This window comes from Calidris pugnax, unplaced genomic scaffold (assembly GCF_001431845.1).
Source record: "Calidris pugnax isolate Ruff unplaced genomic scaffold, ASM143184v1 scaffold44, whole genome shotgun sequence".
NCBI classification, from domain to species: domain Eukaryota; kingdom Metazoa; phylum Chordata; class Aves; order Charadriiformes; family Scolopacidae; genus Calidris; species Calidris pugnax.
In genome coordinates, this window is record NW_015094506.1 from 8,236,148 (window position 1) to 8,257,266 (window position 21,119).

The window sequence follows — 21,119 nt, forward strand, 5'->3', positions numbered from 1 at the left end:
GACTCCCTAGTATTCATGGTAGACTCATGTCTATACAAATATCCTATGCGAAGTATATGCCAAATATTTGTTTTCCAAATCAAAAGGTACAGGAGCTTCCACGTGGAACTGCCACAATATGATACATAAACAAGAAGATCTGAAATTGTTTCTCTTGTATTGGGAGCTAGTTAATCTTTCAGATTGGTACATCCAGTGTAATATCTGCCTTATGAATTTCTAGAAGCTCTGAATACAGTATCAGACAATTTGACCTATTTGAAGCTTGTGAACTGTGAGTGGATGATTTAGGGCAACATTCTAAAATTTAATCTTATGACCTGAGCCTTCCAGAAGTGGATATTTTTGTCTCGGAGATCAATAGAAAGTGTACCTTGCCCTGCTTCAACTGTAGCCAGGCTTTGGAATCTCTGCCATTGATTCCTTCTCTGATTAAATTCCCTGATGTATACTTCCCTTTCATTTCCATTTCTTCCAGGGATTCTCAGACACAGTATTAGAGGCTGGCACTGTGGAATTGCCTAGTTCCAGGACCTCTTTCATCATAGGTGTGAATATTCAACTCTCACTTTCATCCTTGACCTGTTCTCACAATATACAGACTTGTTCTCCCTTCTGGAGAGACCATTTAATTAATTACAGGAAATAATATCTCTGATAAGTAGGCCAAATTTCCAGTGTTTAACTAGGTCCCTCTCCCCTAAGAAGGCTTCTTCTTGATTTGTGATGTCTGGGAAAGTAGAAATGATAAATCTGTCCGCTTAGTAAAGCCTTTGCTCTCCTTAATTTCAACTCATTTGCTGCTGGTGGGAGTTAGACTTTTTTCCTACCCAGTCACTTCTGGATTCTTCCCATACAATTTGGATGGGAGATTTTTCCAAGAGCTCCTGTTCCTCTATAGAACATAAATTTGGATATTTTTCATGAGTGAATTTTTCAGGTCTATGCCTACCTTGTCTTTCCTGAACCATTTTCTAAGGACTGTTTTGGGGATGTGTGTGTATTGTTTTGGATACTCTGTGTGTATTATTTCTCCTAAGAAGCTGAGGATATTCATGCCACTGTAGCCATTAACAATCCTTTCCTGCAATAAGGTCACTCTGAGTCCATGGTAGATTCCTTTCTTAGCTTGATACCAGAATGAGACAGCTAGACTACCTTGCAGGTAAACTGTGCAATTATGGATGCACTGCTAGGAATTTCCATCAATATGAGTATGCATCTGAAAAAGGAGAAAATAAGTAAAGAAGTTGACTTACCAGCAACAGTATATTGTTTGGGATATTCATGTATATAACTTTTCTTCCCCTTACCCTCTATCCTGGCATCAGGAAAGGGCTAAAAAAGGCAGTGGGGTCGGTTTACGACTCCTCCCTCCTCCGTTCTATGCCCACTGTTGGGAGGATCAAAGGCATAAAGCACAAGTATGAACTGTGGACAGATGCTCATCAGATCTATCTGGATCCAAACTCAGATAGTATTTCTCTTGCATCTTCTAAGCTGAGAAGTGATGTTGTTGGGAGACAGGCTTCTGCCAAACCAATGACAAGAATGTGAGGCCACATTAACATGCCAGGGAACATTTCTGGGTACTGGAACATGCCGTGTGGCATTCTCCCAAGGAATGAGCTACCAGGCACAGCTGAAGAATTAGTATGGGCCTAGAGCCTGATAGACAGTCTGGATGCAACTATCCTGCTTGGAAGGTTTGAGTAGTTTAGGTGTGGAGCATTCTATGCCAGTATGACCTCAATGCCAGAAAATACTTCCAAACATATCTGATTTACTATTGCTGGTGCAGCCCAAGTTCCTAGATGGTTCAATCTGGAAATGACAATGAACTGACATGACATTCAGAGTCTGGCATAATGGAGGGTCCTAGCCTGCATACAACCCATTACATAACTTCTGGGAGCTAAGCAGAGCCACATAGTTCTAATGATCCAGACTATAATTCAATCTCAACCGTATATAAAAATTCTAGATCCCAGATTTCCCACCACCATTTTGTAAATCAAATATACAACAAGGACTAGAACAATTCTATCTCTGTTGCATGGATGACAAGTACATTGTACATTTCCAAGTACATTTTAATTGTCTGGAAAATTTCTTATGGCTTTTAGATTGTTCAGAGTGACTGGGGGGTATGTGAAAGCCTATCAGAAAAACAGTTTCTGTTTGCAAACATAAAGAGACAATCCAATATCAGTTCACCTTTAGGTGAAGAATTTTGTAACCATGGTGGCTAGAAAACTGAGGTTGTAAAATTAATCTTGCCATTTAAACAAGCCTCCAAAGACATTCTGAAATGATTTCATGCCCTGGATTTGTTACTAATTTTTTGTCTCCTATGTGGCAGAACTCTACGATCAACCAGGCTAAAATTTGTATTTCACTGTAATGAGAATCTATTCCTTCATCAGCTATTGAACTGTTAAAGTTTTATGTTCTACAAAAAGGTCAAAAGTTTTGTTTCTGTTCTTGTTTGCTGTAGATTTGGTATAATTTTAAAATTTCTACAATCATAAGCTGCATCCTAGTATTCTGTTTCTGTGTCCAAGGAGAAATTAACCTTTTAGCTTTGATTACAGAATCACCATGGTTGGAAGGGACCTCTGAGATCATCGAGTCCAACCTTAAAAAACAAAACAAACAAAAAAAACCCCAACACCCTCCCCATACCAAAAACAACAAAAAACACAACACCACACCACACCACATCCACCCTCAAACCAATTATCTCAGGTACTAGAGCATGCCCTGAAGAGCCATGTCTCCACGTTTCTTAAATACCTCCAGGGATGGTGACTCCACCACCTCCCTGGGCAGGCTGTTCCAGTGCCTGACCACCCTCTCAGTAAAGTAATTCTTCCTAATATCTAATCTACCCATCCCCTGATGCAACTTCATACTGTTTCCTCTAGTCCTGTCATTATTCCCTTGGGAGAAGAGGCCAACACCCACCTTTCTACCACCTCCTTTCAGGTAGTTGTAGAGGGCAATGAGGTCTCCCCTCAGCCTCCTCTTCTCCAAACTAAATGTCCAGTTCCCTCAGCCTCTCCTCATAGGACTTCTTTTCTTGTTCTCTCTGGGAGACCAGCCACGAACCAGCAAATAGTCAAGCCTTACATGAGCAGGGTAATTTAAGGAATGAATACTTTTTCTGTAGTTCTTGCTGTGTGCTGCGTATCCAGCTATTCAGGAAAGCTTAGCAAACAAAGTCATGGCTTAATTTAATACTTTCCTGGGTGAAGCCTCAGCCACTTTTTAAATTTAATTCCACTAGAAGGAGATATATATATATATGTTTTTGGATATGATTCCAAGAATTACATGTATTTTTTTGGTCAGGCTTCAGCACTTGGAGGAAAAAGTCCCTCTCGTTACTACTCCAAATCAGATTGTGCACTCTCTGGTGAAATGATTATTTCTTCATTTAACAGAATAATTATACTGTCAAGATTGAACCTATATACAAATCTACTTTTGGAAAGTGGCCTTAAAATGAGATGTAGAAAAATATCTTTCTTTCCAATATTTAAGATAATTGAAATTTAAAGTAAATGCAGTATAAGGTAAATTCAATAGGGGCCTGTTTTTGAGGGGGTTTTGCGTCTGGCTTCTTTTAACAGTTGCTCCTAGGTACTTCCAGAGATCCTAGCCCATATGTACGTCGCAGGCTTTCCATCTCCATCATTCTCTAAAAATCTGCACCTTTCTAGAGATTTCACAAACAAGGATCCTTTCCTCTCTGCAAATCTAACTTTAATGACCTTTAATGTAAACCAACAAAATAACTATGGTTTATACATATAATACAGGAAAGAAAGATGGAATCTGCCATCTCACAAGTGCATTTCATACCTTTTTTTTTTTTTTTTTATCACTTCCTTTTTATGTTGTAGGCCAGTATATCCTTATATGTTACTTTTAGGTTAGTACCTAAGATATTTAGTCTGGGATTGTTCTTTTATTTTTGAATTATATAAAGAGCTAGGAACACTATTTGCATAAACACAGCTCAACAAATCATAGTAATTTTTTCATGAGCGCTGCATGTACCATGGTGCTAATATTAGTTTACAGGGAGAGAGAGTTGGCATGATGATTTTGCATGGTGTCTTATTGTAGAACTGGGATCACTTCTCTGATGTTTCTCAAAATCTGTAGTATTGGGAAGAATATTCACACCCGAATTTGGGTGCTCCAGATATCTCTAACCAAAGAGGAAGTTCAGAAACGACATTATATTATTCCTGTAATGGTTAAGTCTTATAATATATTTTACATAAAGATATCTGCCAAAACAGATTTTGCGGATTATCCTATCAGTTCTATTTGAAGAAGCAGAAAGATGTCAAGATTATTCAGTTAACATTCTTGAAATATTGTGCCCCAAATTTAGCATTTTTATTTTAAGATTGCTGAAAAGTTCATGATCCATGGGGCTGCAATTGAACAGTGCACTTGCAATGCTTAAGAGTAGATGGCTGCTTCATTTTCTAGAAAATATTCCCCAGTAGAACTATTTGAGGTACAAAGAATGTTTAGTTTCTTTGTTAGTATTTAATTGTTTTTGTAGAATTAAGAAACATAGTATTCACTTTAGATACATCTAGACATAAATGAGGTTTTTGGTTTTCTTAAGCTGTTTGAAGCATCAAACCTCAGCCAGATCTTCCTTTGTAGTAGAATCTTCTGTTATTTAAAACTCTTAGTCTTGGATTTCATTTCTACATTTGATAAGGCTTTTAAATGGAATAGAAAACAATAACTCCTAATGTATTTGAATAGGGAATTCTAACACAAATAGACTGCAGATTTAGTGAATATTTTTACTGTAATTACATTTTGCCTTCTAAGCTATGTGTCATAAATGGTTTTGTTCAATAAAAGGCATCATGCTGAATGAATTTATTTTTTCTGAGTGATCCAAGTGATTACTAGTACATCTTACCAAATATTTTGTTGGTGATGTGATAGATATGACCTTTGTAATTATTTCAGTAACGACATTCATGAAATTTTAAGTGGTGATATTGTGGTTACATACCAAAAAGCTTTGGAAGCCCTTTGTAATATGTAAAATTGTGAAACTTTAGCCTCTCTACTGTTATTTGTCTTTGTGAAAGTAATTTTGTGCTGATCAAGAAATTCCAGTCATGATCATACTAATGCTTTGTATGCTTCTGAGGTAATTCTGACCTCTGTTGGCAAAGCACAGCAAATGGAATGCATGCTCAGTAGTACACTTCTGCTTTGATATTATTTATATTCAGATATGACGTGTTGCTGAGAGGAGAAATTAAGGCATTAATTCTATGTTTTTATTGTTGTACAGCTTTTTTTTGTCCTACCATTCTGATTATCTTAAGCATAGGATAGACGACATGCTCAAACTGTCCTTAGTTAATTACATTTTGTGGTTTAGTAGTTTTTGTATTGGAGAACACAGTTTCATCCAGTATTTTTCTTACCCAGTTTTTCTGAACTATGCCAACAACATTTACACGTCACATTATAATAGCTCTATGTGTTAAAAATTGGATGTGGCAAAGATTGCATTTTAGGTTATGCAGTATGTCTGATATAGCCACTGTTCTATAATGCAGTATTTAAGCCTCTGAGAAAATGTGGTCAATGGATTGGTTTTGCTCAGTTGTACTTATTGCAATAGCTAATTTCACACTAATCAAGTTTCTTATTTATTTGTGCTAATCCAGTTAAAAGAAGTAAAGAAAAGAAATATTGATGTAATCTGAACAGGTGCTATTTTTTTTCTGTGCAGTAGCTATTATTTCTTTCATATATTTGTCATATATATCTTTATCTTTCCTAGGTTATGTCCTTGTTAGCAATGTTAATATAATGCTATTGGAAAGAATGAGTGTAAGCACTTTGATGGAGCAGATACTCAATACTAGCATTCTAGCAAAGACCTCTGTTTTGAAACTACGTTACTCCAGAGAACAGACTCAAATTGCTTAATATTTTCTGTTATGGATAAGAAGGGTTTATAGTACTATTTTGAATTCATTTTTATCAAGGTTCCTTTCAATTACCTTGTATCTTGCAAAAATGTACTGATATTCTTCTGATATTCTCACCCTGCTCATTGTCTGCTTAGGGCTATGGAGTCTGAGTAATTGAGGAAGTATTCTACTAGAAAGCACAAGTATTGCCTGTATGTTGTATGTATGTTATATGTTGTTGATAGATTTCAGGAGCCTTAATATCTCGGGATTCATATTTTGGAAGTTAGTTGCTAGAGCTGCACTTTTTCATTATTCTGAGTTTAGGTTAAGTTTATGGTAGGTTGTCCAAAAGGGTTGGACAATGTTGCTGCTGTTTTGAGATGAACATATGGAAGCTTTGGACTGAGAATATGGGAAATCATATGGATAGTTGATGTAATAACATGTGAGTATACATGAGATGTGAGACACGTCTGTTACGTTCTCATGCCAAAATAGCTAGTGATGGATTTCATTGATGCAGGAATTAAGACTCTACTGTAGGTTGATTTCTGAACCTCTGCAAATCTCAACATAAACTCAGTATGAGGTGTGGGATGGCCTTCAAGAATCAAGAGGAAATCGAATCTTGTATTTTTTCTGATGTTTGTTTTGCTGGTGTCTGATGGAATTATTCTAAAATTGAGGAAACCCACATTAGGAAGAATAAGGTATTAAACTAGCTGAATTGCAACCTCTATAGATGGCAAGTTCTGTTCTGGCTGTCCTAGAGCTGTAACAAAGAATCTCATCTCAGGTTGATTTCTAGGATGAACAATCTTAAATTCTGGAATGAGGTCATAGTTCTAACAGCATCCATATTTCAAGAATTTGTGATATATATTGTCACTCTTCCCAGTGCTGCTTCCAGCGCCAGAGCTTCAGGAATTTTTATTCTGCTTGAATGTCAGTAAGTGTTCCAGGATGCATAATTAATCATTTAGAAGTTTTTAAATCTCCTTTTATAATAAATATTGACTTTGCCTGTCCATGATAAGAATGTGTTTAAAAATTGCAAATGTGATGAATTTATGATGGATGGGAATACTATGTTGGACCTCCAAAAATATATCCTGGGAAAAACCTCTATAACCTTTCTTACTAAAGATTCAAGATCAGTTGCATTAAGAAGAAGAATAGCTAAAGGAATAATCTCCTAGAAAAATGTATCATCATATCTGTATTCTTGAGAGAAAGAGAAATGGGAATTTAATTAATTTTTTTTCTGAGATGAGAAATATTAAAATATTAGTGTTTTCTTGGATTTTAGTGTCATCTGATTTTTACAAAAGAGGAAGTCAGAGTGGTCTATCTGCTGTCTGAGAATGTGCTCTGTTCTTCCAAACAAAATACTGATGATATATACTATAATTCAGTGTTCATAGGAATTTTCATGTAAGTGAATCTTACAATCATGAGGTATGCAGGGGCTTTCAAAACCTTTCAGAAGATCCACTTTCATGGCTGTGCTTACAGAAAAATAATGATTGTTTTTATAATTTCACTAAATAGCTGTTGTCTGGGAAGAGTTGAAAGAACCCAACATTTATTTATAAGGGGAGTTGAATATGTGTATGTACACGTGTATATACATATATATATATTAGTATTATATATATACTGGAAAAAGATATAGTCATGTGTATCTGATTGTTTTTCTTTCTCTGTTGTATGGCATAAATTTATCCAGTACTGTGGAGCCCTGTTCCTGGTTGATCTTGATCAATCTATAGATCTTATGCGAAGCCTATATATCTGATTCATAATAAATGTGTAGAAGCCATCTATCTCATATGTAGGGAGCCCAAACTCATGATACACAGGGTGTGGAGTTGCCCTCCATAGGAACAGTTAATCTGATGCTTTGATCTTTGGCATTAGCCATACGGTATGCCTTCAGATTGCTCAGATCACATAAGATCATACCTGGAGATATCATTTACAGCAGTTTTAAAACATGGTTCACATTGCTTGAATGTGAATGATTTTACTTATTAAAGATACTGTCTGCTGATCTGGCTTTGGACTGAGTATTCTCATAACTTACTTAGTAGCTGTTTGCACAGTGTTCTTGTGCAGGATCATGCCAAATAAGAGTTAGCATTTTTTTTCCTATCAGAATTTCTGGATTCTCAAGGACAGAACTCTGGAGTGGATCCAAGGATCTGTCTGACTCATCATTGACAAGCTGGAGTTACTAAGGTTCACTATGAACTAAGCAAAATCCCAGTTTGTCCCTATAGACAACTGGAATACAGAGGAACCCTGCTGTCATAACTGATGAAAGCTTTCTCTCTTTTAGTCACTCCAGGCAAATTGGTCTTGATTGCAAGAGTAAGGCAAAACTAACCAGTATCAGTCAGGAACATACTGCTCTCTGAATATAGCCGCAGTATTATGCAGTATACCCATGTAGTGTACTTCCAGATGAGTAGTCCATAAAGAATGATGAAGCCAAGTTGGTTAGATAAAGGTCAAATGCAAAGTGACCTTATATATATGACCTTCTTTTAATAAAACATGACTAATTTATTGCATGTTCCTTTGCGTGACATCATCAAGTCAAAGTGTTTATCCTTTATGTTTTTACATATTACCTGATTTTTATAGCATTTATATTGCTATAACTCTTAATTCTATCAGAATAAAATTATATGCCTTCAAATGAAATTGATTCCAACTTCAAGTAAGCTGAGTTCTAGTTCAATTAAACTAGTTCAAATAACTTTTGTTCAGGTTTAGTTTATTTAGTTTTTACTATACATAGTACTTAACTGGAGAGACTGAGTTATCCTCAACACTTTTTTCTAGGTAGGCTTTTTCCCAAACTGAATGTATCTAAATTTGCATTTACTTCCACATGCACAGACTGTCTAATCTGCACTCTAGAACACAACTCCCAGTCTGCTGTACAAGACTGCTTATTTCTCCAGTATTTTTAATACAGATGTTCAAAGTTGGCAAAACAAAACCAAAAATACTTTTTGTGGCTTCTACATAAGCCTACTGCTCATCTTTTGGTCTGCAAAATCTAACTTTCAGCCTGGTCTCATGTGACAGCCAGCTCCTTGCATTGGCTCAACCTCAGAGACATGTAGACACACAAGTGGATTCCAGACTAATTCACCTCCTTGCTGACATGACGCCTGATCTTGCATACTCACACACCCTACAGTTGCAGGCTCCATAGGCAAACAGGCTCTGTGACCCTTGGTCCCACTCCAGTTCAGGTACCAGGAACTCTCATTTGCTCCACTTTCTGGCAACACAAACACATGGGCTCACTAACCCAGCATCTGACTCTGTTGCTGGCAGTTGGAACCTCATATACACACATGGACACAGAATACAGAATAGAGTCCCTCATCCAGGGAAATAGAAATGGAGTTTAATGAAATTGAATGCAGGGCATGGCCAGACAATTATACTGTAGAGCCAACTATATCCATGTGATTGTCCCTTTTTCCCCCCGCTATCCCTCTATTTTCTCACACTTATTCCTCCTCAAATCACCTAAATCCATCATTTTCCCTGCCTTTCGTTCCTCTACTAAACATCCTATAAGAAGTCTTGCTCAATCCCGTGTGTCCCATGCCCCTAGACAGGAACCTTGTACTGCTTGATATCCATCTTTATGAATATTACAGTTACTGCAAATATCATTCCTTAGACAGGATTTCAAAAGTAAAACCAAATTCTGAATTTAGTCACAACAGATACAGCAGGAATGTTCTGTGACGTTGAGCATTATTAAGTAGCTCTTGATGCTCATGCCTCAGGCTAGAAGGGATTGAATGACTCTTCTTTTTCTTATTTGTCTCCACATTTCTGTTCCCAGTTAACATTCAAAAGGGGTTATATGTATGCTGGAGGCTTTTACAGCAGCTAGGATGAAGAAACCCTTCTCTGCCTTTCAGAGAGACATAGAATCACAGAAGGACATCCCAGTAATATTTTTTTATGGATGTCTGCTGTATCTCCCTAATAAAGAATCAAATGGCTCTCTATATGGTCCTTTCTTAGCTTATCCCAACTTGTTCTTCAAGTTTCTAAGTTGAAGTGCATAATTCCGTGATAGGAAGGGAATGTAGATATCTGGGCAGAACCTGCATTTACACATATGCTGCAGGGGAGAATTTTCTTCTGGAAATCTTCACTGCCAGAGGGTGGAGGCTGGATCTATCTTTAATTATTGTCTCCATTCCAATAGTAATTTCATGTTCCATGATAAATCTTAGACTTATGGAATGAAGGTCACAACTGGAGATCTTGTACAGGTAACAATCTTGTAAAACCCTGGCCTTTTGCTGAAATAAGATTTGTTGAATTAACTTTATCATACACCTGTAAAGAGGAACGGCAGCCTATGGTTGTCATCTCTGTTTTAATCACAGGCAGTGCATACTTGCAATGAAATTCATTCATGAGATCCAGCTATTAGGATACTTCAAGGTAACAGGCCCTAGATATGTGGACTCACAGTTTCTCAATGAGATAGATAAAATTTTGCATAAGCTGTCGAAGGAGGAAGTAATTTATTGTACATAACTCTACCTCATGATCAGACCACTGTATAGACTTGAGACCTACTTGTATAGGAGCCACTCTAAGTAGAGTGGTAAGTAAATGTTGTATAATAAATAATGAAACGCATAATATTGTCTATATTCAATATTTCATATTAAATAGAAATAATTTATCAATTGAACAGAATCAACATGGAAACAAAATCACAATTCGGTAAAGTTTCCCAGTTTTCCAGAATTACACTATTTATGGCCAAGACTGTGAACAAATCAAGGTTAAAAAAAACAAGTGGAATAAACTGCTTTAGAGCCTGAACTTGAGTAACATACTTAATCACATGAATTGGTGGATCACAAATTTAGTTGTATTATTTATACTGAGACAACTAGCCAGCAGGAACCAAAACAAGATAAGAACATTCCACACATTGAAAAATGAAATGTTTTTGAGTCACATTTCACACTGATACAACAAAAGCACTTAAATAAATAAACAGTTGGAATTATATATACAATAAGCTTTAAAAATATGGTTACTTTTAATTGAATGGAAAATTCCTTTGCCCTGCTCCTTTTTAAATTTAAAAAAAAATATTCTATTTTATTATGATTATTTTCATTTTGAATTTTTAACTTGCAGTTGCTACATGCAACAGCTGTTTTAATATTGAAAAGATCTCATAGCCTTACTCAAGACATCATCTATTTTTGTCAATATAAGACCTATAGCTGCACTTGCTCAAAAAGAATGCATTTCTTTATGTTGTTTTTCCATGTACAACTTCTGAGTACCTTATTATTTATTAATTATTTATTGTGCTTTAAAATGTGACTTTCTAAAAAGGTTTTATCCCACTGTCACTAAAGGCAAATATTTGAAATTACTTTCCTTGAAGTAATTTGAAAATGTATCTCAAATTCAGCGAAGCAGTGTAAATAATAGGTAAAACCGTACATGAAAAAGACATAAATTCTTTTTACAGAATATCTTATGTGACACTGGATTCCATCAGAGTTCTCTGTAGAAAGAAAAAAATACCACATGAAGCACTTCTATATTTGATACGTACAGGTTTTTTACAGGTTAGAGCAACATTGTCAATATGATTTATTTGTGCATTAAATAGAGAATGGGAGTTATTTTGCTGCTGTTCACAATAAGTAATATTATTATTTTGTGTCTGAATAACTGATGATACATATTATTGTGTAAAAGTTTGCATTTTCAAAAATGCTCTGTAAAATTGGCCATATCTTTTGTATAAGCTCAATTTACATAACTGAAAATGTGTATGAATGTAGGCAGAGCATTAATGAATATAGGAACCTGGGTATGTACTCTAATAACTTTATGCAATATGTTCCTGTCAATATTTTCTTTTCACTGTGGCAAAACTACCATATAAAAAGCATAAATATTAGAACATGGATAATTAAATAATAATGAAAAAATAATTAAGTAATGAATTAATATAATTAAAATATATTTAGAGATGGAAAACACAATGGGAACATTTAAAGTTGTGATGGACATTCGGTGCATGTATGCATGGTTCTTGTACTGTTGACATGGTGTGTTCCTGTGTGATGACGATTGGCTGACTTAACTTCTAATTTCCTTGCTTTTGTGTTCATATGTGTGTAACAACAGCCACTTCACAATTATTTTTTGCATATAGCAAAAAGCATAGCAAAAAAACGGGTCAATAAACTAACCATCTTTTTCTTTAGTCTGTCATTTTAGTATCACTTTTGAAATGCTATTCTTCATATGTAATTATCTTCAGCTCATAAAAAAGAAAAAATGTTAATTTTCTTACCATGTAAAGTGTATTTCCAATTAGTATTTGACATAAGTTCAAAAGGTCAATATCCTTTGTCCACAGTGAGAGCAAACTGTAATAAGAAGGTCTTTCTGCTTTGGCAATAGTGTAAGTAACATAAGAACAATTTCTTTGTGCTTCACTTCGGTGAGCTATAATGGAAAAAACTACTTGGTGATCACTTTTTAACTTTGAGTTTTAATTCATCATTGACTGAAAACTGACTTTTTGCACCAAAATTAGATTCAGTTACTTTCTTATATTTAATTAAGTGATAGATTTTCCTAATTTACTGATGTATATAGGAAAAAAAATCCCAACCTAATTATGTATGTAAAATTAAGAAACTCGATTATTGGCTTCATTGAAGAATAGAAGAAACAGATTTTTGATAACGTTTGATATGAATGGTAATCTAAAGATTTTCAAAATCTTGTGGAGGTTGAACGGTAATTTGTTTTGTTCCAAATTCTCCTTAGTGTTGCTTTCACAGTAACTATTAAAGTATTTTAGTACAGAGATAAATCAATATGATAATTGCTTATATATTGTATGTGTTTATGATGCCAAAGAAGGGCTATCTAGGCTTTATTTTTTTCTCCACCCCACTTTTCTATGAAATTAGATGCTTTTTTTTATGATGCTAATATACCACTGTACTTTTGCCTTTGTGTATTCTGATTACAAGTGAAGACCTTTACATGAACTGTTGACCACAGCTGGGAGTTTTAGGATGTAAGAATATCTATTTGCAGACTGTCCAATTTTAATTTGGTTGTCGTTATAAAAGCATAGGCATCCAGTGTATATAATGAACCTTCATTCATTTTGTAGAAAATAATGTTGCAACACTGTAGCACGGAATTTCAGCACTGACCCAAGGGAAAAGAGATGCCTGCAGCCAAGTCCTGCTCATGTATCCTCTGTTCTTTAGTTTGATGAACGAAATTCTGATTTTAAGCATGTCTTTCTGTACTGTCTGGGAACTGAGAATGATTAGTGTGTCCATCCTGTGTCATCTCTCTGAGTCATCAATCGCTCTTTGTCTCCCAACCTGAAACTTCACATAGGTGCATTTATATCTTCGTTAATAAACTTTCAGTTTTCAAAAAAAATATTAAATAATTCAATATAGTTTCAGTTGAAAAATATTCCCTAAGACCAGAGTCAGGAAGTACAACAGTGCATTAAAGAGTGTTTGTATTAGAGGAGAAAATCAGGGGAGGAAAGAAGTAGTTTTTTGGATTATTTTTTTTTTCTGGGGGGGGTGGAGGGGAGTGGGCTTGTTGGTTTTTGTTTTGTTTTGTTTTGTTTTTTTAAAAGCCTAGTGCATCATGAATAATACATGAATTCATGGATCCCTTGCAATTTGAAAAAACAACCAAAAGGCAAATCCTATCAACTGTAAACCAAAGCAAGCAAAACCAAGTATATTAATACACTGGTCATTTATGTATTTATTTTAATATTTAAAATATGATTTTCTGTACCACTTTCATTTTTTCTGCTTCATTCTCCTGTAAGCTGGTACAAATCAAAAGAAGAAAGCAGAGCCAAATAAATAAGAAAATGACTAATAAAGTGTTATGCAAAAGTATAGAAGAGTTTATAGAATATCAATAGATAAGGACTTTCCTTCCAATAAGGACAGCCTGTCTTTGCCATATAAATAACATCTGTTTATTATGGAAGACCTGTCATTCATGAAGTTAAAATAATTTCTTTTAATTGGCAAGATTAGAGTGACTTTCATAGCCAGAAGTTGCTGTCTGTAGAAAAGAACATCTGTAGACTTCTGAGCAGATTAAAAAAAAAAAACTTAATTTTTTGCTTCTTTGCACCCAAGAAAATATTTCAGTCCTGTTCTTCCAAGAAATTAAACTGCAGGGAGAGGTGAGGTACCCAGCACTATGTAGAATCACTCACACTGCAGCACACAATGTGTCACAGAAATAATTCTGTATGCATGCAATATTACTTATGGGAAAACAACTGTTTAAATTTGTGAGCTAATTAATCATTAAAACACACACAATGGAGAAGAAACCAGTCTGAAACACCAGTATTCCATTGGTAATAAAAACAGATTCAGTAGTAAAGAATTCTTAAAAAGCATATGTTAGTCATAACTCATCATTTTATTGATGTAGATCATGAAAAATGCCAGTATGAAAAACTCTTTTTACTATTAGGTTCAGATTATTTTCTTTAAACCGCAGCACTTGATTCCAAGGTATGAAGTGAAGGGAAAATATTACTTGCCAATGACTGTTTAACACTGTATGAGAAGCTGAAGGAAACAGACTGTAATTCAGGACTCATACTCTTGTGTCCTAGAAGTTGTAAGACTAATGATTGAAAACTGTGTTACAGAAAAAGAAAAATAGGTAGAAAATTGATTCCACAATGGTTACAGTCAGCTTCAAATGTAGTCAGTTAGCAAAAAACCTGCAGGTAGTCAATATACATCTGGTATCCAATTTCTAGGCTTTTGTGAGTTGTTTTGTTTTGGGCTTTTTGTTTGTTTGTGGTTTATTTGTTTATTAATTTTTGTTACAGTAGCAGTCATATTTTTCTACTTTGAAATAAAAAATCTCCTCTACTGTTTTGTGAATGGTGAATAATAGATTGTGAAAATGCTTACATGGGACATATAATAAAGCTGACTGTAAAATAAGTGCTGGAAAATACAGCAAGATAACAAAAAAAGGGAAATATCATTTATTAATTTATATATATATATGTAATTTATTTAAAAATGTAATTGGTTAAAATGGGAGCTAAAATATCAGGCCAAGTAAAAAGAATAAAGTAACCATCTCTCTAGAGGATATGATTTGATTTCACTAATCTTATGTTTGTATGAATCTGGACTAACTGACCTAAAGTCAATGAATATATACTTGTGAAAAAAGTAATGCAAAATCAGATTATAACCTCGGTGTAATTACCACAGTCATACTGGAGGAACAGATCTAATTGAAATGACAGAACAGTTATTAGTCTTTGAGACTGCCCTACATAAAGTTCATAACTGCTATAAAGATTAATGTTAAAATTATTTTTATGAATAAATTATATTGATATCAACATGACATTTTAAGTTCAAGATAGTTGGTCTGTGAAAGTTTAATCACACTTGTTGCAGTGATCTTTACATTATTTATGCATCAAATTTCTGACATTTCTGTACTTGCGAAGCCAGAAAAATAACTTTACAATTGTGCTCTATTTGCAGCATTTGGCGGGGACCAAATATAAACTGCACAGACAGTTCAGGTTATACTGCTTTACATCACGCAGCTTTAAATGGACACAAGTAAGTGCCTCATGTTTGGTTTTATGTAGAATGGTATTTAACTGTGTAACTTAAAAGTATGTAGCATTGTGCAGAGATTTTCACAGAAAGTTGACAAAGCCTGTCTTACTAAAATCATCTTATTTCCCATGGGATATGTTAATGTAAGAATTTTTGACACTGTCAGTAATATTACCATGTAGTAATAAAAAATAGGAAAAGCACTTTCAAATTTATTGATTCTATACTGGTTCTTCCAAATTCTTCCTTGATTTTGGGTGAATTTATAATTGTTATTGCTATATAAATGTATAGTGAATTGAATTTTTAAGGAAAAAATGTCATGGAACAGACGACCAGTATGGATTAATCATTATCAAACTAAAAGTAGCATGAAAAGAATATTTCGTAGTTATACAGTTGAAAGCAGAATTACCTTGTATGGGACCTTGTAGCTTTATCCCTCCCTGCTCTCCATCCAGGTTACCAAGTGCACGTCTCAACAAGCTTGCAGAAAGCCTGTGAAATCCCCACTGAGGGGTACTGCACAGATATACCACTGCAGCTGAACTCTTTAAAGCAATAACATGTCGTTAAAAAACTGGAAACTTGCTACATATTTTATTATTTAACCTTGCAATTTGTTCTGTGTTGCCTCTGTTATTACAAGTTGCCCCTTGCTACATTACCTCCATTGTATTTTGCTGCCAATTGCATGTTGTTACTAAGGTAGAACAAGAAAAAAAGATTTAATGAGGTCTATAAAGTTCTGGTGGGATGGGCCCCACTGTAAGCAAGTTAAGAGCTGCCCCACTTAATGCAGTCCACCTACTTTGTTTGTAAACTGATGGTGTTAACACTGTCTGGAGTTTCACTTGGGAAAGGCATACATAAGGCTTTGGGTTATTCCTCTGTGGGAGATAAGGAACTGATCAAACCCCAACTGAGTGATTTGCACTAACTTTAATGTGATTTTGAACTGTCTGTAAGATAACATATGAATCCCTAACAATTACATGTTTCATTTACTTATTTCACAATTTTTGCACTCTTTCTTGGAAAAACTAAAACTTTAGGATGTGTCTTTAATTGTATTCTAGAAACCTGCATATCTTCTTTAGATGAGATTAATCTTGTGGTGAATATAGGATATTCTGTTTCTGAAAAAACAAAACAAAACAAAAAAGTGGTTAAAATACCATTAAACTAGATATTGTGCATTTTCCAAAATTTCAGTTCTGTAGGAAGGTTCAGAATAAACTATTAATACATTTTACCTCCAGAAATTAGTTCTAAGTCCCTAATACAGTCTATTAAACTCAGCCTTTTTTGAAAAGGGAGAAAATAACTTTTGGTTATAGTTTATGGACTGTTTCTGTGCCATTGGCACTGTTTCTTGTGCCGTTGCACATTTTTGACTGACAAAAGCCCAACCCTGAGCTTGCAAAGATTGCTGGTTTTAAATAGGTGAAAACTGTTTTTTATATGTTTAATACTGACTATAAATCAATAGTTACCCAGCAAAGTAAAAATATTTCTGAATCTATCTATGAATCCATCAGAGATTAAAAGGGAGTCCTAGCAATATAAACTATAAAATCCCCAAATATACAAAAGCCAAACAGCATTTTCACATACATTATTGGCCAAACTTCTGCTGAAGTCAGAGAGAACTTCAAGATATGGACTTATGTACAGCTGCAGATATAACTGCTGCTTTTGAAAAGGTCATAATCACCACTGGCTGCTATGACCCTTAACCTCACAGCAGGGTAAGTAGCAGATCTTGACATCATATTTATAGCTTGCTATAGTAAAGTAAACTGAAATACATCTTGAGGTATTTAATGATAAATCATGATGGTTCAGGACATGCTATCCAAGCCGTCATACTGATCATCCTACAGTGGTAGCAATATCAGCAAGAGAATTGGACAGAACTTAGTGGTTGTAATTTTGTTAGTGACCACAAATATCAAATAAATAGCTTTACACTGTTTCAGATTTGAAACTCGATATTCAAAATCAATATTGGCTACAATCTGTTGGCAGGAGAGCCTTCCCACTTAAGAGAACTTTTTGTCCTTTGAAAACTACTGGAGTTTTAATTTCTCACACTTTACATTAGGATGAACTTGAGAGATTTTGAAGTTTTTCAGGAAAAGTGAGAACTTAAGGCTTAATGACCCAACCGGTAATTTGTGGCTGGAACACTTGTTGGACACCAGTGTTCAAATCCCTGCTTGATCATCGTATGTGAAGAATTCTCTCCTCCTTGATTATTCTGAGATAGTTCTCTTTCCTTTTGAAACTATTCTGCTTTATTTAAGTAATTAAATCATATCTGGGGCACAAACTTGAATCTCAGTCTTCCTAAGTAATTTTACTTAGCCCAGTAATGTTACTGGGCTAAGGACTCTCAGTCTTCTCCTCCTGAAATTTATTTCTACAAAATGGAAAAGTTCTGACAGAGCACTAAAAAAGGCTCACCCTAGAGAAATGTGATGGGTCAGGGCATTCGTGAAGGATGAGAGACCTAGGTTCTATTTTGTAGCTTGAATCTTGCAACAGATTTTTTCCAATAGTTTCTGTGTATCATTAGCTATATATTATTTCAGTTGTGGAGGGTTTTTTTGCTCTTTTTTCTCCACATGTTTAAATTTCTGTTTCCTTTTACCTGTGTCCTTTTCAAACTACACTGTATCTCTAGCCTTCATTAACCATCTACTGCAAGAGTAACTATTATGACATGAGAAGTCTCTCAAACCTTATTTGTAGTAAAAAGTCTCAGTAGTCACTTTTCTGGAACTTTTGGTGTAGCAAAAGTCATCCTGTAGTGTGGCTGTTCTTTCTTGGTTGTTTTCATGTTATTTGACCTTGTCAGGAGTAAACAAAATTCAGCTTAAAGTCTCCCTCAAGGATTACATGTGATGACTCCATTATGTCTATGATTTCTTTTGGAGATAATTGGGAGTTCCTTTTGGCCTGAATATATTCACTCTTACTTGCCACATTTTTTTTTCTCAATAGGCAATTAAATAAGGGTCCATCAAGGCTAGGAGAACAATTGCCTTGGGATTTACTTTCTGCCTCATTTTGTAGTCAAGGCCTTCGTTTATAGTCTGGTCATGGGCTGCTTGTAGCTTCTTCCACACTCACCCTTCCCAATTTTTTAAGCAAAATTAGTAAGAGGCAGTGTTTCCATATTCAGCAGAAAAGTGTAGAACTGTCCACACGGGATCATAGATGCTATTATCTTAATAACAAAGATGTTTGTTGTCAAACATCTGACTGTGTCAAACTATGAGAAGACAAATGAAGTTATAAGACAGAATTGATAACCAATGATTATACAATACAACTGATTTTTAAGTATAACAGTACAGGAAACTGCTTAAAAATCAGTCATGCAGTATACCAGCTTATACCAGTCTTTCATTTAATGTGTCATAAGCCACACTGAAAATACTGAAAGGAATATAAATAGAATTAAAATAATAAAAGTCTCTTGTTTTCTTCATAGCTAGCAGGAAGGTGGGTGTGGGAAACGAAAATAGAAGCAGTTACTCCATAGAAGATATTATATATCTAACTAGATCATCATTAAGTTGTTTCCTCCAAAAGAACTCTTTGAGATAATACCTTAAAGGAGAATAAAACTTGTTACTTTTAAGCCTTACTGCAAGAACCATGTCCATAAAGCTACTCTTTTGTCTCCCTGCCTCCAGAACTCAGCAATGATGGGGATAGGAGTACTTCTCTGCCTTTAGTGCCTGGAAGGTTTATCTTGAGGGACATGCATGTGGCCTTGACTGGCAAATTCTAAAACTGATTCCATGGCCAGGTGATCCTATTGAAAGAGATGGATTCAGGGAACTGATGATAATATTGTTGCTGGGTATTCTTAAGAAGTAAGAATTATTAGAGCAAATAGCATTTTGGCTATGTTCTACTATCTGTTTCATCCTTAGAAATGATTGGTCTTCATTTCTGTAGCAGTTTCACTTGAAATACAGTTTTTTTCTGTTATTCAGGGCAAAAAAATCTGTTAATATGTATGTGCAGGTAAAAACTTAACAAAATAAACTTTCTGTCAATTTTCAGATTTATTTCCTGTTTTCCAGGGATATAGTTCTCAAATTACTTCAGTACGAAGCATCAACTAATGTGGCAGATAATAAAGGTTATTTTCCTATTCACTTGGCTGCTTGGAGAGGAGACGTAGACATCGTGAAGATTCTCATCCATCATGGGCCATCACACTCCAGAGTGAATGAACAGGTGAAGTGATAAAAAATATTTGTGTATATCATGAGAAAAGAGCAGCACATATTCTTTAGGTCTGGCAAATTTATAGCCAATTAAAAAAAAAATAATCTATTTTCCATTGTTTTGGTAATTTCTTCTCCAAGATTGATACAATCTTCCAATATAAGCATACCGGATATTTTTCTTCTATGTGGACACTGATCTAAAGGATATTTGATTTAAAAAGTATGAAAATACCTTCTGCTTGTTTCTGAAAAATCATATGAGGACATACTCTGACTGTACATCTTATATATACTGATGTAAATTTGCATAAACTCTCAGTCTTTTTAACTTTATTAGATATTAAAATCATGAAAAACTTTGAGATAAAATTCATATTCTTGGTATATTTTGAGTGTAAATGTAAGTGTAAATGAACTGATAAGCAGAGATAAATAACAAACCAGATGGACTGCATGTATGCATGTGCAGCAGGAAGGACACATACGTACTAGGAAAAAAATGATGAGAGTATTACAGTGGGTAAATGGATAAATATGTTACATTCTGTTGTCAAACATATGGCACACCTTCTGTTTTCATTCTCTATGTTCTTATATAGCCCATTTGTAGGGTTAGTATTTAGAAATAGAAAGAGAGAAGGCAATTAAAATCAGACACCATCTATAGTCAGCTGAACTGCTTGAGGACTGGAAGTAGGCTGTGAAATATGAGTAGTAACAATAAGCTATTGGATGTGCCAGGGTAATCAGGAAGTTATTTGAATGTAAAGGTGGGAGTCAGCTCCAGACTCAGATCTAAATTTTAGCATCTAAGTTGCCTGTATATGCAAAATTTTATTCCCCAGAGGCCTAGTCAGTGTAATCACAGAAGCCAACAGGGTTAGTCAGGTGACCAAAAGTAAGGCAGGATTCATTTTCCCAAACACCGAAATCCGGTACCTTTTAAGGGGCCCTGCAGTAACTGAGACATCTCTGTGGGCCTGAAGGTATGACAGAGAATGCTCAGAATTTCCATGTCCTTGTGGGGTGGCTGATGGACTCCAAGTAGGGTGCCCCGCAGCACTTCAAATGCAAAGTGCAAACAAATGAATCATACTGAGTGTCCACTCAGTATGATTGCTAGTGTGGCTAGAAAGCAAACTGCGAGAAAGTAAGAAATGTGAGATGCTATTCTTTGAATA

General features: G+C 35.0%; 1 protein-coding gene across 1 annotated transcript in view; it reads left to right on the forward strand.

Moving 5' to 3' along the window:
- Window positions 1-21,119, forward strand: part of ANKS1B (ankyrin repeat and sterile alpha motif domain containing 1B) — a 455,905-nt gene that overhangs the window by 31,684 nt on the left and 403,102 nt on the right. The window contains exons 2-3 of the mRNA XM_014963686.1: window positions 15,605-15,685; window positions 19,789-19,945. Of these exons, the coding sequence (XP_014819172.1) occupies window positions 15,605-15,685; window positions 19,789-19,945 (238 nt within the window). The remainder of the gene's footprint in view (window positions 1-15,604; window positions 15,686-19,788; window positions 19,946-21,119) is intronic.